The 22,308-nt window shown below is 44.3% G+C and overlaps 6 protein-coding genes across 12 annotated transcripts in view; 2 read left to right on the top strand and 4 right to left on the bottom strand.

The window, feature by feature from the left end:
• The first annotated feature begins 639 nt into the window (after positions 1-639).
• LOC108153688 lies at positions 640-1,896 on the top strand. Its single transcript, XM_017283812.2, has 2 exons — positions 640-865; positions 935-1,896. Exons 1-2 carry the CDS (start codon positions 697-699, stop codon positions 1,819-1,821), a joined length of 1,056 nt encoding a protein of 351 aa, XP_017139301.1. The 5' UTR covers positions 640-696; the 3' UTR covers positions 1,822-1,896.
• Positions 1,897-3,105: 1,209 nt separating this feature from the next.
• On the bottom strand, positions 3,106-9,886 carry LOC108153522 (guanine nucleotide-binding protein G(f) subunit alpha). Of its 2 annotated transcripts, none has more exons than XM_033386325.1 (5): positions 9,709-9,886; positions 5,112-5,321; positions 4,871-5,039; positions 4,100-4,197; positions 3,106-4,025 (listed from the first exon to the last, which is right to left on the bottom strand). In XM_033386325.1, the coding sequence occupies exons 1-5, from the start codon at positions 9,729-9,731 to the stop codon at positions 3,326-3,328; spliced, it is 1,200 nt and encodes a 399-aa protein (XP_033242216.1). In that variant the 5' UTR covers positions 9,732-9,886; the 3' UTR covers positions 3,106-3,325. The 2 variants fall into 2 exon arrangements, with proteins under 2 accessions (XP_033242216.1, XP_017139069.1); XM_017283580.2 differs by lacking the exon at positions 9,709-9,886 and adding an exon at positions 7,738-8,138.
• A 2,119-nt stretch (positions 9,887-12,005) lies between these two features.
• LOC108153371 (coatomer subunit zeta-1) lies at positions 12,006-13,282 on the bottom strand. Its single transcript, XM_017283341.2, has 4 exons — positions 13,173-13,282; positions 12,747-13,114; positions 12,589-12,679; positions 12,006-12,201 (listed from the first exon to the last, which is right to left on the bottom strand). The coding sequence occupies exons 1-4, from the start codon at positions 13,188-13,190 to the stop codon at positions 12,154-12,156; spliced, it is 525 nt and encodes a 174-aa protein (XP_017138830.1). The 5' UTR covers positions 13,191-13,282; the 3' UTR covers positions 12,006-12,153.
• A 720-nt stretch (positions 13,283-14,002) lies between these two features.
• LOC108153669 (coiled-coil domain-containing protein 13) lies at positions 14,003-16,398 on the top strand. 3 transcript variants are annotated; one of them, XM_033386324.1, is made up of 4 exons: positions 14,005-15,518; positions 15,601-15,977; positions 16,040-16,276; positions 16,309-16,378. In XM_033386324.1, exons 1-3 carry the CDS (start codon positions 14,148-14,150, stop codon positions 16,269-16,271), a joined length of 1,980 nt encoding a protein of 659 aa, XP_033242215.1. In that variant the 5' UTR covers positions 14,005-14,147; the 3' UTR covers positions 16,272-16,276; positions 16,309-16,378. The 3 variants fall into 3 exon arrangements, with proteins under 3 accessions (XP_017139273.1, XP_033242215.1, XP_017139272.1); XM_017283783.2 differs by having other exon boundaries at positions 16,040-16,398; XM_017283784.2 differs by lacking the exons at positions 16,040-16,276; positions 16,309-16,378 and having other exon boundaries at positions 14,003-15,518; positions 15,574-15,655.
• Positions 16,399-17,060: 662 nt separating this feature from the next.
• LOC108152452 (POU domain, class 3, transcription factor 2) lies at positions 17,061-18,532 on the bottom strand. Its single transcript, XM_017281813.2, has one exon. The coding sequence runs from the start codon at positions 18,507-18,509 to the stop codon at positions 18,099-18,101; it is 411 nt and encodes a 136-aa protein (XP_017137302.1). The 5' UTR covers positions 18,510-18,532; the 3' UTR covers positions 17,061-18,098.
• Positions 18,492-22,308, bottom strand: part of LOC108152450 (LIM and SH3 domain protein Lasp) — a 27,271-nt gene continuing 23,454 nt past the window's right edge. The window contains exons 3-7 of one of the 4 annotated variants that reach the window (XM_017281809.2): positions 21,890-22,022; positions 21,640-21,775; positions 19,181-20,542; positions 18,758-19,020; positions 18,492-18,695 (exon numbers count right to left, since the gene is read on the bottom strand). In XM_017281809.2, coding sequence (XP_017137298.1) covers positions 18,516-18,695; positions 18,758-19,020; positions 19,181-20,542; positions 21,640-21,775; positions 21,890-22,022 — 2,074 coding nt within the window. In that variant the 3' untranslated portion in view covers positions 18,492-18,515. The remainder of the gene's footprint in view (positions 18,696-18,757; positions 19,021-19,180; positions 20,543-21,639; positions 21,776-21,889; positions 22,023-22,308) is intronic. The other 3 variants (XM_017281810.2, XM_017281811.2, XM_017281812.2) reach the window with 3 other exon arrangements.

The following is a 22,308-nucleotide window of genomic DNA, read 5'->3' as shown; positions in this document are numbered from 1 at the left end:
AGAATATACCTAAAAATACCGATGGGGAAAACGAACTTAGCCCACTTAGCCCCCCTCTATTTAAACAGGTGAACATCTTCAGTAAAAAAAAACGGAAAATGATACTGTATGTAAATTCTCCTTGTATATCCACCCCTCTCTTTTCTTAAAGCCCAGTACTCAGATCGACGAAATATGCGGTCGACTAAACGTGTGAAAAATTTAATTAGGGGCAGAGTGTGACCAGGTGCACATGCTCTAGGGTTACACTGTTTTTTGCTTGCTTACGAATAAAATCGGTTAGAAATTGAAATTTTGTATGATATCAAGCAGGAATATATCATGTGCGGGCGCTGTGGAACTGGAGGACTACAATAGACATCATGTTCTTATCTCCTTATCAATTAATAAAATTAAAATATAACTGGCTTTCATTCGATTGATTAGATTTTTAGCCGGCTGGCACTTGATCGATTGCTTCCTTCCTGCTGTTCGTCGACGAAAGATCGAATATTTTTATATTTGCTCGTTCCACTAACCATACAATATACTGTATACTGTATGGTTAGTGCTCGTTCCCAGGAAATACCATCGGTTGCTTTTCCAGTATTAATCGTTCGAATATCATACGAATATTATTTTCTGATTGGTTCGACAAAGCTTAACAGATTGTTCTTATTTCGATCAGTCGACTGCTGTCTCAGACGTTGATGAATCATGGGCTTTGCAAAGGAATTGCAAAATATTTTGGATGAGTTGCGTATTTCCGACAGTGATCGCGCCAACTACACTAAGGATGCTATAGAAATCCAAAATCATGTGATTGAGAAATTAAAGTTGGCAGACGATAATTTCCGCAAGGCATTTGATGGACTTAGTCTTGGAGGTAGGTTATGGGGCTAGCGGAAACCTTAGGGTTTGTCAGCCAAATGAGTAATAATTGCTTTTTTTCTAGGAAGCTACTTGGATAGGGTGAAATTGAAAACTCCTGATGAATTTGATTTGCATATGAAGCTGAAGTTTCTATTCCCAATCACCCCGGAGAATGACGGGAAGGGATTCGTGCTCTTGTGTGCAAATTATCACAATCATCCTATCGTAGCCGACAATTACATAAATCGAAAGAATCTTCAAGATTGGTTACGCGTTGCATTCGATAGGGCGTTCAAATCAAAAGTAAGTCTTCGATGCCAGACTGGAGAGGTATATGACGTAATGTACACGGCCAAGGGCTACGGATGTGCCCACACCATTGAAGCTGAGGGGGAGACTCGTTCCATATCGTTCGATATGGTGCCAGCATTCGAGTTCGCTTCGGCCCAGTGGCCGTGCGGCAATCCAGGCATTTATAACAGCCGTAAGAAAAATATGCGTATATTCCCATGGTTCGCTGTACCGCAACACAAGCCGGGCTTAAGGGACGATCAGCGAACCTTTATGGTATGTGCCCCCCATTGGGAACGCCAGGTAACGCAGGATATGGATAACTTCAAAAATGTGTTGCGCCTGATGAAGGGATTGCGCGACGCTCACGCGACCGATTTTCCTCATCTATCAAGCTACATGATAAAAACTGTCTTGCTCCATCAACTGGGAAGAGTTAAATGGACAATGGATTTGCCGACTCTCTTTATAAAGATGTGGAATTGTTTGGTAGCTTATCTACTAATTGGCGAAATGAATTATTTTTTGGCAAGTGGCCATAACATTTTTGATCGGATGAGTCGTGGGGAAGTCCACACGTGCTACTCTACAGCTTCAGGCTTACTTGCGGAGCTTCATTATGTCAATCTTAATGGAAACTACGACGAAATCGCTAAACTCTTTAAAGTTTTTGATTAAGACAACATTTGTATACATTTAACATTTTGTATTTGTGTTCTATTCTTCCAAATAAATTCATATCTTCGCCGGAAATGCTTGCCTTGCAAAATATCAGCTTATTTTTCCAGCTTCGTTTCTTCTTTTATCAACACGAAAGAATTCTTCACATTGGGGGTCGAAGCGTCTAATACCCTTCCAGATGTATGTTTCATATGGTGGTCCGATCAGACCGATTCACGAATGATCTGTCTATTAATTAAATAATAATAAGGAACATTTTATGGAAATAGCTTCAATACTGATAAGACTACTTATGTAGGTTGTACAGTCAAACGTCTCCATTTCTATGCTCATGCGCTTTCGATCTCCCTATGACGAATTTTTGTTCAATTTAAGTATATTCTGGGATGTCCCGAACTATAAATGCAACGTTAGCAATCGATAAACAGGTACTGCGAACCTTTGTGGAGATAATAAGAAGATAATGAAGAAATAATACGCCTAAAAAAGTTACGTTAGCGGAGATTAGGTACATTTTCTGGCAATTTTTTCAGATAATTCAATATGTAAGAGACACATTGTGAAAAATCTTTTCTCAAGAATCATCTTTCTTGTAGTATAAATTAATCGAGAAAAATACGAAAAATAAAATACCGAAAAGTGAACTTTTGCTGCTTTGAATGAATTTCTAAGACAATTATGTGTAAATTCGGTAAATTAGTTTACTTTCAATAAATTTAAATAAAACATCAGGACAAAAGTATGTGGAAATCTGTTTTTATTGACTTTGAATGTTTTTTTGGCCTGGTGGACTTTTTGGCGGAAATGCCCATATGCAGAAACCTACGGACATGGCGTAATCCGATGTCATATTCATGCTGATCACAGAAAACATACCATAAATAATTTCTGCTCTGAAACATTAACAGATTCCCTACAGATTCTGCTTGTTGTTCCCACAATACTGCTGACTTAAGCAATCTTTGCTCGGATAAAGCCCAATGGGAGGGAGGAGTGGCAGCATCGATGAGGAGCTGACTCGACTAAAACGATGATTGAGGGTACGGGTCCATTGGCAAGGCTAAAGTTTCAAAGCGCTTTGCCGATTCCCCCCTTCTTCGAAGGCAGACGGCATCCATGGAACCAATGGAGTGTCGTGAGCATGAAATCCAACATGCCACACAGTACCACATTGCATTTGACATTCTAGGTAGGGGGTTTGATTTTATTACTCTTACATATAATTTACATGTTGAGAGGTAATTTAGTTGAAAGAATAATGAGAGCATTTGTTTTTAAATGTGTGTTTTATAGGGTTTACTTAGGAATACTATACTCCTTTAAAATAATCATATTAAAGCTGTCTCTGCTATATGCACACTATACAATTAACGTATAATGACTACAAGTCATACTCGTATGATCTAAGGTTCTAAATTCCTACTTAAGCAAGATCACAGTTGGTACAGGGAGCACCACCCCCTTTCTGAGAGAGAGAGAGTGCGGTAGAGAGAGTTCCGCTCTAGAATAGACCCAATCCGGCCATATTCTCGGAGAGGATCATCTTCTGGACATCGCTGAATACCTCGCGGATGCAGCGTGTGTCAGTGGCCACGGTGAAGTGGTAGTAGCACTCCCGCTCGGAGGTGATCAGATCGCTGTTGTTGCGCGAATGACGCTTGAAGGGCTCCTGGGTGATATCCACGAGCTTCTGCTTAATGAACATCTTCGTCCAGTCGCACTCATCAAAGCAATTATCCTGCTGCGGCCGCTTGCAGAACTCCTCGTACTCTGGGAAATAGTCGACGATGTGCTTTCCAGCCCTGATCTTCCGCTCCATGATGTCGTACTTATTGATAAACACAATCAGGCCGGCGGAGGCGAGGAAACGGTTCTGCCAGACGCGCCGGAACAGCTTGAGGGCCTCCTCCAGGCGGTTCTGGTTGGGATCCTCGCGCAGATTCTGATCGAATTCGCTGCACGAGACAAGAAACAGCACTGCCTGTATGCCCTCGAACACCTGGATCCATTTGTTGCGCTGATCTCTCTGTCCCCCCACATCGTACATGCGGAACTCCTGCTCGCCCCCGCCCAAGCTCTTGGGCACGGGCACCCGGAAGGTGATTTGCGAGATGCCAGTGGTGATCTTCCGACTGTGTAAGATGTCCTCAGTGCTGGGTATATACTCGCAATCGCTGATCCTCACAAAGTTGTCGAGAAAGCTGTAGAATGGAGAGAAAATAATCATTTAGTAAGGCATAATCCTTTAAGATTTGTGGCCCTGAAGATAACTTACTATTTGGCACTGTCCAGCAGGGGGAATTCATTCGAGCGATCGTAGCAGGCACGGATACCGACATCGTTCCACAGAGTCATGACGTGGTCACAGTACTCCTAAAATGCAAATAAACAATTTGCTTTAGTATACATATTTGGTATTAGTCATTGAGTAAAGCATAAAACCATGAATGACTGGCATGTGGCCTCCAACAAACGCCCCGCCCACCCACTACCCACTACCCTCAAAAAAGTCTTGTCTTAATCTTATCGTATCGTATCGTATAAGCCATATAATGACCAGAGAATAAAAGATAGATAGACGCTGGCTCTCGCTCTCTTAACAGTGGACTACGACGATGATTCAGCCGGCGGGCGATGATCAAAGGCCATTCATCCGGACAATTGCAGCTGTGCGCCGCTATTCACGTAAAATCAAAAGTCGTTTCGAGGAAGTCCGATTTTTCGATCGGACAAACACCAGAAACACTTGCTTGGAAAGTTTTTAGACATTCCAGAACGCAACTTAATGGATGGTAATGGTAATGGTAATCAATCACACCGCCAGATACATGGAGAGAGATAACAGAAAAATCGATTCAGCGAGCTGGAGGAGATTTGACGCAAGTCTATTGCTTGTGGCACCGTCAAAGTCGTTTGCTTGATACCAACTGCGACAAAACATTCTGAAGTGCAGCGAGCAGGGATAAGATACAGCACTAGCACTTTGACAGTCCCCATGTCAAAGCCCCCCACTTGAGGCCACCTAAGACAGACGCCGCCTGCTCACCTCATTCATGTACTCCGGAGCACCTCCGGGCAGCGACAGGATATAGTCGGCACTGCGTTCGCTGGTGCAGCTGCCAAAGTCCAGGCCCAGGAGGCCCATCTGCAGCACTAGCTGGTGGATCGAGTCGTGGATGTTCTGATAGATTTCAGGGATACGATCGCGACGCTCACTACAGAGAGAGAGAGAGAGAGAGGAGATCCTTGAGCATTAGGTAGAAGTGAGAATCAAGGGAGAAACTTACTCATCCGTAAAGCCATTGATATGCAATATTCTCATCTGTTTGAAGATGGTGGTCTTGCCGGACTCGGCAGTACCCAGCAGCAGTATCTTCACGGGGGAGTCACTGAATCGCTTCTGCATGTCCTTGATCATGTGATTGCGCACCACTTGGAGCTCCTCCTTCTGGGCGGTTGATTGCTTAGCCGACGGCTGGCGCAACCATCGGAGAGGTCTGCAAAAAAAAAAAAAAAAAACAGAAGGCAAATTTACTTAGCGACTTGTTTTGCGACTTCTAAGGAAAACACGCGACACGGTCAACACGATCAGTGCTAGCTAGCGGGAAAAGAACAGATCTATATATAGGAATGGTAAATGTTTGCATACACCCCGAAAGAGGCACACAGATACCCAAACGATACCATACCATACCATACCATTCCCCCAACTACGGGCTCTAACGATGCGCTTGGCCCTGATGTATGTTTAATTAAAAGCACACAGAGCCGATACAGAGTAGACACAGATACTGCTGGATGGTGCGGAGCGGTGGGGTGCGGTGCGGTGCGGTGCTACAACCGACGGAGAATACGCAATAGATAAAACCGCAATGGACCCGAATCGGAGTGGGTGCTGCTGCTTAGTGACGGTCTGAAAGCGAATCTGACGCATTGGCGGCGGCTTTTTTTTGCCAATGCGAGTATTCCCTCCCCTAGAACCGAGAACCAGAACTACAAACTTTAATTAGGAAGAGGGTGCTGATCAGAAGATATAGATACTGAAGCTCGAGTGTTCACGAGCAGCGTTCAGGCATTATTATATCGAAAAGGATATTGAACAAAGTCTCTTCTACAAATCACATGGAATCGATGATGAAATAATACAAGAATCAAGTTAATTCAGCATCTAGCGTACCTCGTGATTAATTGGGACGATTGGGGCTTGAACATGAATGAAGATACTCGTATCAATAGTGCGGTGTTCGCATTCCAGACAGCCAGATTGCCCCGAAAAAAACATGGCCCATATCCACTTTTAATTTGGGGAACTAATTGCAGTAATTGGCAGTGGAGTGGAAACGTTCTGCAAGCCCCAAAAACCAGACGCACTTTGGCACCAGAGCATTATTATACGAGTATCTGGTTTATATAGCGCCATTTGAGTCAGGTTGAAATCGTTCACGCCACAATCGAATCGATTCGATTCATTGGGGGAGGGATGTGGCTGGGGAATGGCTGGGCAGGGCGTTTGCAAATTTTATGAGGGGCAATTCTAATTGGGCGATTGCCAAAACTTACTCAAGACCAATGGCTTTGGCTCTGGCGCTGGATGGATTTCGAGCTTATCAAGGCGCCCGCCACTCCAGAGATACGGGACCCAAGGCGTTATCAAGGCATTCGACATCGAATGCACCATCCCATCCGACCCACAAGCTCCGCGATGCATGATGAAACCTTCCTTCATTTGTATGTTTAATTTAACCATAACCTATCCACCAAAAAGGTCGATCTTTCTGATGAATCATAAATATCGGCCCCCACCCACTTTCATTGGAAACAGGGAAAAATTGGGAATTTCTAGGTGGGCGTTGGTGTGGCTATCTTTACGGTACTCACTGTAATTTCATACTTGATTTTAACGGGGGCCTTCATAAATGTAGCCAATAGCGAATTTATGGCTGTTTACAGAAAAAAGAAAAGACAAACCAGAAAAAGGAAACCCAATCGGTGGTCCGTTGACCTCATACCCATGCGCTTGCCTGGCAACAGAACACTATATCCATCGCCGTGAAGGGAAACAAATAAACACTGGCCGTCGTGACAGGTGTCAAATGGAAACTTGGAAACGTGGAAACATGGAAGCGTGGAAACGGGGAAACGTGGGCTGCTAATCAAGGCAAATAACCATAAAATGGTATAATTTATTCAGAGATTACACGCCAGCTGTAAGTAATTAAGTTGGGGGAGGCGAGCAATTATGGAATTATGAGCACAACAAAGAAGGAATTGCATCAGCAAAAAGATATGAGACGGCCAGAGAAAGGATCGTGGTTGGAAGAGCCTTCGCTAGCGAAAGGACATGCCCCCAGTGTAGTCTCAATAAGCCCTGACCTTTGGCGGGCCATCAAGTCATAAAGATAATATGCCTTTAATAGAATTAAATTCATATGGACATATATTGGACACCAAATTGATTTTGAAAAGGTCAAACGGTGTTGATGGATGGTCTTCCCTCGCCACTTCCCACTCCATCCAAAAAGCTAATTTCCGCTATCTAACTGGCAGAAAGTCAGACTGGCAGACTGATTGGGGACTTCCTAAAAGCAGAGTGTGATTAATCCAAATATAGAAATTGGGGGGAATAGGGAATATCCAATATTAACATCGACACGATATCATTAATCACGTACTCCTTTCGCTGATAGCAGTACGAACAGTCAGAAAGCTTTTTTTTTTTAATGGAAAGAGCTCATTTAGTGGGTTGACTGGGTTCGGTTCTGTTTGGCTAATCATACTGATTGGTGGCCCCACCACTGGGCTTTGGGGCCTGGGGAAACTTAGATTTGCGGCAACTGGCACGGAAAGTCTCCACTGATAGGACAGGATGGGGGAAGAATCGGATTCCCAGAACAGAACTTAACTAATACTAACCTTAATTTCATGTTTCTGAGTGTTGTATCAATTGTGCGATTGATTATGTTTCCGCTGACAGTGTCTGCGGTAACGACGACGGTAGTACGATATCTGTGCGATTTCTGTGCGATTTGTTGATTCTCTGCAGCACACACGCACGATACGATTAGCGGTACTATTGGTTTTGTTGTTGTTGTGTTTGTTAAATACTTTGAATTCCTTTGGTTCTTGATAGCAGCTCTTCGGATCTGCAATACTGTTTATCGAGCACTTGAGTTCTTGTCACTGCAAAAATAATATCCATTTGTCACTCTGGGGGGATCTGGGATGCGGTTCCCTTTCTGTTTTCTTTTTTAAAGGTGTTCCGAACACGTCTAACACCGTTTTATGGTTCACACAGCACTGAAAGTCGAATCGAATGGAGCGATTTCTTAAATATCAGTTCGTTGTCGAGAGCGGTACGAGCGATAATACTGACAGAGGGAGAGATAAAGAGAGAGAGAGAGAGGGCGGTGGGAGGTGGGAGGTGGGAGCCGATGGCAGTCCGAATCGTTTGTTAATTGCTTGTACGGGTGTTCAAAGTAAGAATGTACAATATCATTGATAAGATAGCGCCATGAGAACCCTGACACGCACACTCCCTGTCGCACACGAAAAAAACACACGCGACAAAGAGAGCCAGCTAAGAGAAAACTGGAAGCTCTTAAAAGCGAAAGAGTGGAATGCACTGTACATCATATGACCATCAAGTGCACAATTCTCACACACCTCTGTGTCACTGTCAAATGGAATTTAACCCTTTGTTGAGGGCCTCTCACCAGGACAGCCCTTGACAACCCAAACACCACTCCATTTGACAAACAAGTCAAGGATCGGGAGAGCTAAGCAGTGCAACGCAGTAAACGGTTTGCATACTGCTGCGGCAACTGTTTTGCAACCAAGCGACCACGCAACCAGTGGGTTCCCCCCACCGTCCAGCACTTCAAACAAAACACTCGAGTGAACATGTAATTAAAATACAATGCCCCATTCCCATTCCCATCCCCATTCCCATTCCCAAACTCCAGCAACTCATCCAAAAACAGCGCCACTACTTAAGCCCATTCGAACTCTTATCAACCTTCGATGATGTTGATGGCTCATAACCACTGGGGATTTGACCCACTCCCTGTGGCTGGGGCTCGTAAATTGTGTTCCAGCTTAAGGGTTTTGTCGATAGATCAGGGCAGCAGGGCACCCGGTGACCAGAGATCTCCAGAGGTTTGTTGCTACGGGAACCCAAAGGATGCAGCTGTGCCTGCGGCCGGTTCTTGGGATGGGGCTGGTTCAAGGGAGTTCGTGGCCATCTTTGTTCTTGAAACATTGAACCCTACGGTCACTGGGGGGGGTGGGTTTCATAAGTCGCCCCCCTTCTGCCAGCCCCAAGGTCGTTAACTGTTCGAGCCACCCACTTATCGGACAGTCGCACGAGTATGATTTTTCTGATTTCGCTGATTTCTGTGATTATGATTCTGATTTCTACTTCTCCTTCTCTATAGAGACCCACTTTATAGATTTATTTGTTTGTTTGCACAACCGTCTGGCAGGGAGACACCGTAGGAGTCACCGAGTGTGATATTTGGGCATGGCCCTGTCTCATGTCAGCGAAATTGCCAGCGAAAATTTTCCTACAAATTGAGAGTCGTAAAGCGGTTTTATGGATCGAGCCCCCCCACACACACACACGACCATACGTAAGCGCCACAGTGAAAGAAAGCATGATACTTTGTACCACAAACATTTCCCAATAACTCGATTAGTTTGCAACAATATGTACTTTCAAGCGATACTGAAGAATTACTTAGGTTGACATTTTTCAGAATGGAATGTTAACCATTTTGTTTACGAGAAATAACCACATGAGAAAGAAAGAGAGAGAGAGAGAGAGAGAGAGATGAATGAATTCAAAGAATTCCTGCCAATCGAGACTTGATGTACAGATATACAGACCCGAAAAACAAGTGTGCATTCATTTCCCAGTATCAGTCGCGATTTGATATTGATATTGATATTGGATTCTAGATCAGACGGATGTCGTCGGTGGTGTGTTCTGCTGATTTCCGTCTGGAATTTCGACTTCCCCTCACGGCTCCAACGGAAGACTTCGAGGCAAAAACAACACACAAATCTATCGTATCGTTCGAGGCGACAACGACAACTGACTGCCGAATAGAGTCCTCCCCCAACACATGGCAATTTCTTGGGCTTATATAAATCTGATTTCGGAGGGGATCATAAATTGTGATTCGATTGGAACGCATGTGGATCGCGCGGAGCGATCGGTGGCGCTAATCATGTGGAACATTTCATTCCTTTCCAAGTAATCTGCTGTTGATAATACAATACTTGGCGCATACTTCAGAACCCGATATCGGGTATAAATTAGTAGGAGAAGGCGACTGTACCAACTGTACTTTTGGATTCTTAACAATAGGCATAGCATGACAGGCCCTCCCTATCTTGGGTTTCAGTTTTAGGATGAACTAATTCAAACAACCACGTCAGCACCCGAATCCCCGGCGTCTTGACTGAAACGTGATCTGGGCAATCCATCACGTACGGCTCTGGCCATGATATCACCATAACACATACAGTACGTATATGTATATGAACAGTGTACACCTGATAGATATAGCTCTATAGCTCCTGCTCTTCACATAGCTGTTGTTTGTCTAATTCAACAACAAAATACGAGCAGATAAACCTGAACGAACTCCCAAGTGGGTGCGAGCTTAATATTGGGGTTGGTTGTTATACTCTCAAAGAGTGTGGGTATTATCGGATTAGTAAAAATGTTTGAACACTCTCTTCCTTCTCGAGATAATCCACACAGAACGAAGGAGTTTTAGGTTTCGTACATCAGATTATAGTTGTATTCGATTTTTCATAATCGTTGGTTGATCTCCTCTCAACGATCGCTGCACAAGGGTATCAAATGTTTCGGCTCGGTCCTCTGAAGGTACCCTGGTTCATTCCTGGTTTTATTTTTTGCACTAAAATGTTGACAAGCATTTGATTAAAGAGTGGCTGGCGATTGGGAGGGTGGTACATGAATGCGGGGTGGGCGGACCAGAGTATAGGTGGAGCACGTCTGTGGTTCATGGGTGGTACGGCGGTATGTACAAGGTACTAATGATAGATGAGCAGCGGGTTGAAGTTGAATGATTGCCATGCTCTGGCTGGCTGGCTGGCTGGCTGGATGGCTGGATGGCAAAAAAACAACTGAATCATAGATATCAAAAATATTTTGAGGAGTTGCGAAATGGAGTCCGAAACGAATGATGATGTAATGGCGGCTCGTCCTCCTCCTCTTCCGTTGGTGTACGTCCGCAAACCAACAAATTTCTCGATAACTTCAATTTCTGAGACGCAAAAGCAAACGTTTCAAAGGTGACTACTACTAATCCCTGCTACTGAACCTAAGCCAGCAGTTTCTATAAGTAATGGCATTGCACTCATGATCTCGAGTTGGACAAAAAACAAAATTGTTGAAAAAGTTTTCGGAAAAAAATTTCTTGTATTAAAATGCGGCATAATAAAGATTTCGAGATAATCAATACTTAATCGCTTTATAATCGCCTCACACACACAAACACGCCATACACATCGTATAGATGGTGGAGAGCACTGTATACCGCTCAGGATTACTTATTGTTATATGGCGGCATCGTCTGGTCACGTGTTTATGACGTACTTCTGGGCTTTGTTTGCAAGATTTACTTTACGAGTGCCATAAATGCGACTGCCAATGATAGATGGCATTACAACATCCCACACAACACAATTTGCAATTTGCATTCAGAGATACTAGTGCTGATAATGATGGCTGGGATCACGGGACTGCGACTGGGTCAGTTGTGTCATTGGCTAACTGCATGCGATACCTTTAGATAAAGCCAAGAAAGAATGCGCCTTCTCAAGCGCCCAATGATAAGCATGTAATCAGAGGATATTAGCCTCTTGTCGCTCCCAGCCAGAACAGTAATATCTGTATTACTTTATCTTTAAGTTATGTTAAACAAATGATGAGTATCAAGAGGGGTTCCCCTTACATGAGAGCATTATTAAAGCGAAAGCCTTGTACTACATGTGATTTATAGCTTTGATAATTCATTGGTTAGCTCTACTTTTAATGGTCTACTATGATACAGCGATTTTTAAGCTAATAACTACGCAGCCCGCAGTCCGCAGCCAGGAGTACTACAACATTTCGATTAGATGAATCCCATTAAAAACATGCACAAGACTCTGTAGTTAAATATATAAATCTGTATTATAGTATCTTTACATCTAGGCGGGAAAAATTGTGGGGGGGGGGGGGGGGAACGTATCGAATGTATTGCGACAGACACGATGCGGAAGTGCCGCCTTCGTCTCCGCCTCCCGCGCGCCCCTTTACTTCAGAATGGACCATTTGAGTTGTTCGCGCGCCGATTGCAGTACCTGAAAGATATCACATACACATATAGAATGGCAGATACACAGAGATACAGAGAATGGTCGATCAATTAGCTAATGAAATCAAAAATTCACTTCACAGAGCCAATGAGCAAAAGTTCAAGACATTAAAAACAATATTTATTTGATCATAAGTACAAACGCAAGGGTGGCAAATATCTAGGGACTTTAAGGAATTGCAACGAACGTTGAAACATAAAGAAACTAAAAATATAGTCGACTTGTACCCATACTACTTATAAATAACGAGCAAATTAGAGTTCTTGGTTGATCGATTACTGCTTGAAGAGCCTACAGACTAATTAATAGAGATACTAAGAGATAGAGGGGGTCTGGGGGCTACCAAAAAAGACCATTTAGTGTGCTAGTTACCTGAGCAACGGTCTGTTCGGCAATGGGAATATCATCGTTGCGCAGATCGACGCGTTTTACAACCGACGAGGGATCCGCATCCAGGATGATTCTAAAATATAGACACATTAGCCATATTTCGCTTGAGCAGAAGCTACTTTTATATGCATTATACTCACCCCCCATCACAGATCTCGTCAAAGGCCAGCATTATGATCTCCAGGTTCTCCAGCACCAGGCGCTTCTCGACATTCTTCTTCAGTATAAGGCTGATGGAGTCGTACAAGCAATTCAGCACCGACAGCAGAATGAGCTCATTCTCGTAGGCGTTGCCCATCACATAAAAGAACAGATCGACGTTGCTCTTGTAGACACAGGTGAGGCCGTCCAGCATAATGATCTCTGTGTTGGAGCGGTGCGTCTTGTTGAACAGATTCTTCTCAAAGGCCTTCTGCTCCTTCAACGTGGACAGAATGTTTTTGTCGTAGTATTTGGCCAGAATGCGGTTGCCGTCGTTGTCCATGATGCACATGCCCTTAATAATGTCCTGCAGCACACCGGCATTGTTAGGAATAGTCAATTATTTGCTTTATTTCAACATTTACCATCATAAATCCGTTCATTTTTGCTTGTTTTCGTGTTTTACACGTCACAATTAGAGATGTATAGTTATGTTTATCGATAAAATATACCCTCAGAAATATACCAAAATATACCAAAATATACCATCTCATTTTAAAAATATACCGACGAATTCAAGTCATATTTTACATATTCCTCGTTTTTGATATTCCGTCTTAAACCACCTTTATTTACTTAGTTTAATACGTTAAATTCTTCTTGTTCATCTTTACTTAAAAAAAAACAACAAAAATAAAAAGTACAATCCGTATTTTCCTCGTTTTCCTCAATTCCACAACAGCATTTTTTATATCGATTTTTAAATTGTGTGGTTTCCAACGCAAACTCACCTTTTTATTAACACTAGGTGATCATGGAACATCTTATTAACGGACGTCATACTAATATCGAAGGATGACTCAATCTTGTCATCTTTGAAGTTTTTGTGAAAGTTGTTGTTCACCTCTTTTTACTTAAACCTTATTTTATAAACAATCCAATAAAGATGAGAACTTTAAATTAGCAAGTCTTGTAGGAAAGTGATTTGTTAGTCGAATAATTTATATATTCAGTGCTGAGGATCTCAGCTAACTATTAATATTAAAACGAATATAAAAATCCAGGAATATGATTTACGCTTAACCCATTGTCGACCAGTTCCATTGAAAATCGAGGTTTCACATCTGTGCTTCGGCTTGTGCTGGAAGCTGTAATCTGCTCAGTGAACTGGTTCCGTGCGAACCATTGGGAGCTGGCGGCGAGCGTTGTTTGAATTTGAATTTAATTGTGAAAGTTGGTTTGCCATGAAAGTTCCGTAAACTTCATTTTAAGGAGAACGTACTTTGTAAACATAGGAAACGACTTTTCGTCGCGTCGCCAGCAAAATTAAGAATATTCGTAACACGCCCAAGACACAGACATATTTAAGTTTATATATTTTATATAAAAAGATTTGCGCCATGGACACGCTGCCCGATACGGTGGCCCAGGAGCCACCCGGCAAGCTGCGTCGTCCGCGTGGCCCAATGGACTGCGCAGTGGTGGTCGCCACAACGCCCGTGAAGCCCAAAGCGCCCAAAACGGAAGGATCAAAAAAATTGAAGAAAAAACTAGAGCTGTTCGAGAGCGAGAATCAGTCGCTGAACAAGGCTATCAGTGACAAAAACAAGGAGATTACGGCACTGAAGAGATCCGTGGACTCGCTCAACGATGTCCTCAATTCGGTGCCCATTGACGAACTACGGTGCAACTCCTCGATAGCCGGCACCAAGATACTGGAACTGAGCAAGAAGAATCGACAGATGCGCGCCGAGTTGGAGCAGATGAAGAATCGGGTGGAGAAGAAGGACCAGCTGATCGGAAAGATGGCGCGGGAGCTCAAGGCCAGCGAGGAGAAGATCCATCACCACCAGGAGTTGCTCAAGAAGTGCAGCTCGGCGGAAGAACTGCAGGCGAAGATGAATGGCATTCAGCAGAAGCTTTTCGAGTCGCGCAACAAGAACACAGAGCTGCAGAACCAACTGAAACTCGCCCAGAAGTGTCTCCAGCACGAGATCGGCGAGAGCTGTAACATCAACATTCTGGCCAATAATCTCAATCACGCCAATTGGCGCGGACGGGCCCAGCAGATTCTCAATCTGCAGCAGAAGGTGCAGGAGTTGCGGGCCCGCGTGGAGTACTACGAGGAACGGGTGTCCGATCGCTCCGAATATGCGCCCATTCCAGTAGGTTTGGAGCTGGATAGTTCCTCTGGCTATTCGCGGACCCCACGCACGGTCAATGGCAGCACTAGCGCCAGCAGGTTCAATGTTGATGGCCTCTGCGGTAGTGCTACCTTTGACCGCTTCACGCCTGGGGTACGCAAAAACGAGATCCGGCACCAGGCCAAGGTGGAGGCATTGGAGAAGAACATCATAGAGTTGCAGTCGCAGCTGGAGGAGCAGCGCAGCCGCACCCTGGCCCTCAAGGTGCGCAACAAGACGCTGAACGAGGAGGTGGTCAAGTACAAGATGCGCTCCTCGGAGCTGGAGGAGCAGACCGACTACAATGGCATCAATATCAGCACCATGGGCGAGAAACTCGACCGCCAGCGATTCCAGTACGAGACGCGTCTAGACGACATGCGCGCAGATCTGGCACGCATGACGGAGGAGAGGGACAATGCCCGTCGACAGCTGGAGGAACTGAGTGGCATGCATCTGGAGCTGGAGACTACACTCAAGCAGAAGGACGTGGCTCTGACGAGTCTTCAGGATATGGTAAAGAAGCTGGAGATGGATTTGCGTGCATTATCCGGGGGATTCCTGTTTTCATGTCGCGAGTTTCGCAAGGTAATCGCAGCTCTCCCGCTATGTTACTTTCTCTCTGCTAACTTAAATCTGCTAGCTCTAAAATCTGTTTCTTTGATGGTAGGAAGAATTTGTGGGCATTCTGGATGCCCTGGAGGTGGAGAAGAATCAGCTAATGCTCCTCACCAAGAGCCTTAACGAGCGTATCGCAGTGGAGCGTACCAAGAACGAGGGCATCCAGGAGCAGAATGTCAAGCTCAAGGCCCGCCTCAGCCGCATGGAGGCGAAGATCCGGGAAATGGAGAAGGAGCTGGACGTCCAGTCCGATAAGAAGAAGCGCACCCATCGAATGGCCGAGTATGCCAATTCGCTGAGTCGCACTTCTCTTAACGGATCCATCGGGTCGTTCTCTTTCGACAACCAATCCCTCTATCAATCGGCTAGCTCCTTGAACAGCCTGAACATCTACACGGAACCCAAGACCGAGGATCTGAGGAATCAGTATGTGTATCAGTGCATCATCTATCATCTATATTTCCAATCCTTGCTTCATTTTCGTGCAGATTGGAGCTCGCCCAAGAGAAGATCGCCATGTTGACGGAGAAACTTGATTATATCACCGAGGAAAAGATAGCAGATGCCAAATTATTTGAGGAAACCATGCAGAACTCCAAGACCATCATTCTGGAGACCATTATGAGTGTCCACGAGGGTACCATCTCTGGTGGAGACGTTGGAGCACCCCAAAAGCTGATGGCTTGCTTGTCTGAGTCCTCCACCAGCGATAGCCTCTAAACGAGGAGACCTCCACCAGCGGTAGCCTCTAAACGAGGAGACCTCCACATGATTTCTTTAGTTTGATTGTTTAGTTCTGTTTATGGGAAAATGAAAGAAAATGTTGGAAGCCAAAAAAAAAACACCGAGTGTTGCAATTTTCCTTCTTTCTTGTTCGGTTATACAGCAGAACCTCTCGGTTGGTTATCGTTAAATGAAGAAGCTGCCGCCTTTTGTCCTGTGGGGCATTTGAAAGGGTATGTATCCACCCAGAAGGCATAGTTTTGAATTATTAATAGCACAAAATATTCAATTATTTGTATAGATTTTTATTTGATTTGTAACACATTCACAAACAATAAAAAGGAAGCCTTTGGCGCTGCTTCTGCTTCTGCTTTCCGCTTTCCATTTCCATTTTGCGATTAGATTAATTCATTTAATTGTTAGGCGATACTTCGACTCTCCCTCTCTCTCTCTGTCTCTCTCCGAAGCATATACGAGTAGTATGTATGAAATTGTTATTAGTTTTAATGGTTGCGTTGCTGTCTATAGCTACTATTCATGTGTGTTGTGGTGTGTTGTTTGTGAGTTTCGTTAATAATACAAATATCTGTATCTGTATCTGTATATCAGCATCGTATAAATATGTAGCGTGACTCCAATTGCTGCTCTTCTCAAATCACATGGATAAAGTTGTTGTATTTCGTATACAGAATTCTTGTTTCGCTTCGTTATTGAAAATTCGTATTATCGATGCTATGTAGCATATATGTAGATTTATGGTCTGTATAAGCTATGGTATAGTATATATATATTTAATTGATTTATTAGTAAATTGGTTTGTATCTAAAAAAACATCTTTTAGCAAATTAAAGGCACTTCTTCAAATATTCTTCTTCTCATGTGAAACGCAACACTTTTTTAATACTAGAATACAACATATACTCGTAGATCGGAATATACATATAAATATATATATATAATGTGTAGTATATAGAAACATAAACAATATTTATATACTCAACAAAACATACATTTATCCCATTACTAAAAAAAAAAACACGAAGAAAAACAAGAACAGGTTTATCCGTTGCTTTCCTTTTTCTTTCGGATAAATTGACAAAAATTGTAGGGATAACGATATGCGCAATCTGAACGATCAGGCTATAGCATATAGCAAAAGACGAAGCTTTTAAAAAGCCCCAGGGAAAAACATTTTTATTTGATTATTTTCATTTTTGTTTTTTTAAGAGAATTTCTAATTAAATTAGAATTATTAGAAATTTGTAGTTTTTTTTTTGCTTTCTTTACCGAAGCATTATTTTAGCTATCTATATAGTAGATATATCTGGTGATATCTGTTGCATTTGCTGATTGGGCTGGCCATATACCATATCTAATTATCTGATTAATCAGCTGTATATATATCGATCAATAAATATCTGTTGTATCTAATAGATTTCTGATTCCGTTGAAGGGATTCATTTGCTGTAGATAAATGCAAACTGTTGGCTCGTGGCTTGGTCGCTCGCTAGATTTTAGAAATTACAAAAAAAAGTTCCGCATCGTATTGGAATCGGATCAAATGTGTGGAATAGATTTATATCCACCCTCGCCCGATTCATAGCTGAAACAAAGCTGTGGCTCGCTTTTATTGTTGCATGTCTCTGTCTCTTGTTTTCTCGTGGTTCTGGTCTGATCCGTTTTCCATTTCAGTTTTTACACAATCTGCTTTTGGCTGTATATATAATCTATATATATTCATGTTTTATCGGAATAATAATTTAATGTGGTACAAATTTTGGATAGGATCAGCGTCGCTCCTACTTCTGTGTCGTCTCTCCCTCCTCATCGACGTCGCCGCCTGAATACGTGATTGAAATACGAGTAAATGTCCTGCTCGGGCTGCTGCTGGTTCGGATTGGGCGGTGTCTTCCGTAGCAGCTCCTGCTGCTGCTGCTGCTGTTTAGGATCCATTTGCGGATGATAGTTGTTGTAGTGTGGATAGCCATGCATGTCGTAGGGATTGTGATGTCCTCCCACAGGCGGACCCGCACCCGCACCCGCACCCGCTCCTCCTCCTCCCCCTCCTCCATGCCCTCCGTGTCCGTGGTGTCCTGCATTCTTCATCATGAGATGGGTGTGCATATTCCGGTCGGCGAGAAACACATTCACAAAGAACACGAGTACAAGGAGGATGTAGAGCAGGCAGACGAGGATCACCACAAACTGCTGGCGGCAGCAGCAGTAGTAGAACATTCCCTATTATATAACCGCATGCTCCACATAGTTGGCAGGCAGCATGCCGGTCTTTCCCGTCCGCTCCACGCGACCCGTCATCCAACCGGAGTCGATGGACTCCACCTCGTAGATGATGTCGCCCTCGCGGAAGCTCACCTCATCGACGTCCTGCGCCTCATAGTCATAGATGGCCTTATACAGACGCTGCAAAGGAATACATTTAAGATACATTTCTTTTCGCTTCCTCTAGAAGAGATTCTACTTACAGAATTTGAAGCCGCGCTCTGGCGCGATTGATTCGCCTGCACCGAGTTATCGTACGAGGGCTGCTGGCGCATCTGCTGCTGCTGTATTTGTTGCTGCTGCAGCTGCAACTGCTGCTCCTGTTGCTGCATCTTCTGCACCTGAGCGTAGTACTGCTGATGCTTCTGGGCATGGGCCTGCTCGGCGCCACTCAGGGAACCATAGATCCCGTTTGCAGGATCAATGTCCGTCACAGAGCCAATCCTCTTCGGATACACACTGTTGCCTACAGATAAAGATACACAAATGTTGTGATTTGAAGGGTGTTCTTTGAGAGGAGTCTGTCTGGGACAAGGACACAAATGACTGAGATGATGGGTTCACACATCAAGCGGACTATTGAACTACCAGCTAGCCTTCCGCCGCCTCCGTCGCCGTTTACTTACCGCCTCGCTGCTGCTGCTGCTGCTGTTGCTGCTGTTGCTGCGTATCGGAGCTGTAGACCAGAGTGGTACTGGATCGCCCAGAGCCCTGCACCACCCGTGGGCCATCGGTCAGGGGATCATAGTCGGCGATCTTTCCAATGTTGCCGCTGCCTCCAGGGATCATCTTTTGCTGATGATTTGACACGTGTCCATTGACCACATTTAGGGCGTTCTCCGAGGGCGTCACCGATTGATAATTGGGCGAGGAATACAGCTGCTGTATGGCTGATCCCGCTCCCCCTGCTGATCCAGTTGCCGGTCCGCTGTGCTTGCTCCTCATCTGCTGCTGCTGCTGCTGCTGCTGCTGCTGCTGTTGTTGCTGTGGCAGCTGCTGTTGGCCTATGTCGTTGTTGGTATTGGTGCTGCCATCGTAGACACTAGTGTTGGCCCCCGGTCGACGCATCTGCGGTGGCAGCATCTGCTGGGATCCGTTGTTGTTGCTATTGAAACTATGATAGGTGGTGACACTGCCATTGCTGGGATTATTATTCAGGTGGCTATGCTGTGGCACCACAGCAGCCACTGCTGCCACTGGAGTGGGATTGTGCTGCTGCTGCGGCTGGTGCTGCTGCTGGTGATGCTGCTGGTGCTGCTGCTGCACCTGAGGATGCATTTGTGCCGCCTGATCCGCAGCATTGCCACTGGGATGATGCGAATTCTGGAGTATGGCCGAGCGCATCTCATTGTAGGGATTCACCTGCTGTGGCTGCTGCTGTTGCTGTTGGGGCTGCTGCTGCTGTTGCTGCGATTGTGCTGTGGGATACAGATGTGACGACTGTTTAATGGCTTGCTGTTGCTGTTGCTGTTGCAACTGTTGCTGGTGTTGCTGTTGGCGCAGTGCCTGTGGTTGCTGGTAGTGTGCATAGGGATCGTGTTGTTGCTGTTGTTGTTGCGCCTGTCCCTGTGCTTGTGCCTGTGCCTGTTGTTGCTGCCTCTGATTGTTGCCCTGTTTTTGTTGGTGTTGTTGCAGCTGTTGTTGGTGTTGCTGTTGTTGTTGTTGTTGTTGTAACTGTTGGTATGTGGGCGTTATGGCCGCTGTATTGTATTGCTGATGTTGTATGGGTGGCGGTGGCAGTGTCTGTTGCTGCTGCTGTTGTAGAAAGTGTTGTTGTTGCTGCTGTTGGTGTTGCAGCTGCTGCTGGTGCTGCTGTTGGTGTTGCAGCTGCTGTTGTTGCTGGTAGTGGTGTTGCTGCTGCTGTTGCAACTGTTGCTGGTGGTGTTGCACTGTTGCTGCTACTGCTGGCGGTATGGGTGATGTGGCTGTGGGTGCATATTGCGAGAATTGTTCAGCTGCCAATTGCTCAGAGAAATATTCCGATTCATCTATGATTTCGATGGGTTTTTTTTTGTTTTTGTTTTCGTTTTTTTTTTTTTTAGTTGTTTTAGTTGGGTTTTTATGTACGTTCCACACAGAGTTCCACATTTGTTTGTTAGTGTTGTATAATGCAGTGTAGTGTTGTGTAGCGTGTGCGTGTGTTGTCGTTGGGTTAACGGTAGTTCAGAAAAGCACACAAATTATGCGACAGTTGTCGGTGGTTGTTCGATGATTGTTGTTGTTGTTGTTGTTGTAGATATGGATGGATGGATGGGAGGTGGGGGGGCACAACAAATGATATGCAATAAAATCCACAACAAAACAAAAAAAAAATATATAAAAAATAAAACATAATTATAATTAATATTTTTTACAATGTGTGACAGTTGTGATGGAAATGATAGATACATTGCATTGTTGCAAAATGCACATACACATACAGTAGGGATATGCGTGTATGAGTGTTGAACAGTGGTGCAATGATGAGAGAACCACAAATGAGAAACGCAGGTACAGTGTTGCCTAGTGAATGTGCAAAAGTAGTGTTGGAAAGTTGGAAAACGAGTAGGTTTAGGGCATAATTTTAGGAATAATCAATTAATTTTTATCGAACACCAGGAATAACTTTCAATAATTTTGATCATTTTGTAACACTGGAAATAACACTAGTGTTGAACTCATGCACCACGGATCTGTAGGATTTCAAGACACTTTTCCATCGATTCTCACCGGAACACTGTTCCTTTTTTTGAACACTTTTGAACCACTGTAACGCTCTATTATATTGCTATTTAACCATTAGTTATGTCTCAGTGCATTGCTTGTGCATGCAGATGACGTCAATTGACAATTATAAACACATTAAATCAATTGAATTCCAAACATAAATTAATTCCAAGAGAAAAACTTAAGCTAACAAACAATTATTATTGCACACGAGTGAGCGAGCGAGCAGGCACAAAGAATAAAGCATTTAGTAGATAGATACAGATACAGGAACACTGGGAGTGTGTGAATGAGATATATATATATATATATATAGAGATAGATAATGGATGGAAGGAAGGAAAGGAAGGAAGAGAGAGAAGAACGAAACGGTACTTACTGCTGCTATCGGAGACCTCAGCCGAGCCGCGTTGCCGTTCCATCGCAGCCTTCTTCTCCAGATCCCCGTGATATGCAACATTCGATATGTGCTTCGTGTTCTGTTTGATTCTCAGCGTTTCCGGGTCATCGGCCACCTGTCAGAGGTTCATGGGAATGGGAATGGGAATGGGAGATGGAAGATGGGGGGAGACAGGGCAACAATTAGTACAGTTAAAACCTCTCATACTCTGGATGTGGGGGCGAGGTACCTGTGTAAATTTGCCTTTGGCCTTCTCAAAGTCCGCATGGTATTTCACATTCGATTGGATCTTCGTATTCTCCGCAATGCGCTTCAGTTCGGGCGTATCAGCGATTGCCGTTGCCTTGGCCTTGGGTATATGCCTGTCGTCCGAAATGGAGAGCGAGAAAGAAGGAGGAGAATGATAAAGTGGGCTGGGATGTGGGCTGTTACTGTGTACTGTTGTGGCATGCCACACAGATAAAATGTGTTCGGAATTCTGCCCCCGGGGGAAATCATCCCAATGCGCTGAACAATTTTCTATGCAGCTGGAGATTCACTCGGATTTCAGAGCCATGGTAGTGGGGACCTGCAGTCCGCTGCTCCGGGGCTTGAGACCATCCATCTGGTCTCCGTTCGCTAGTCTCTGATTTCTGTTTTATTCGTGTG

This window comes from Drosophila miranda, chromosome XR (assembly GCF_003369915.1).
Source record: "Drosophila miranda strain MSH22 chromosome XR, D.miranda_PacBio2.1, whole genome shotgun sequence".
NCBI classification, from domain to species: Eukaryota; Metazoa; Arthropoda; class Insecta; order Diptera; family Drosophilidae; genus Drosophila; species Drosophila miranda.
This window is presented reverse-complemented; position numbering and strand designations above follow the sequence as displayed.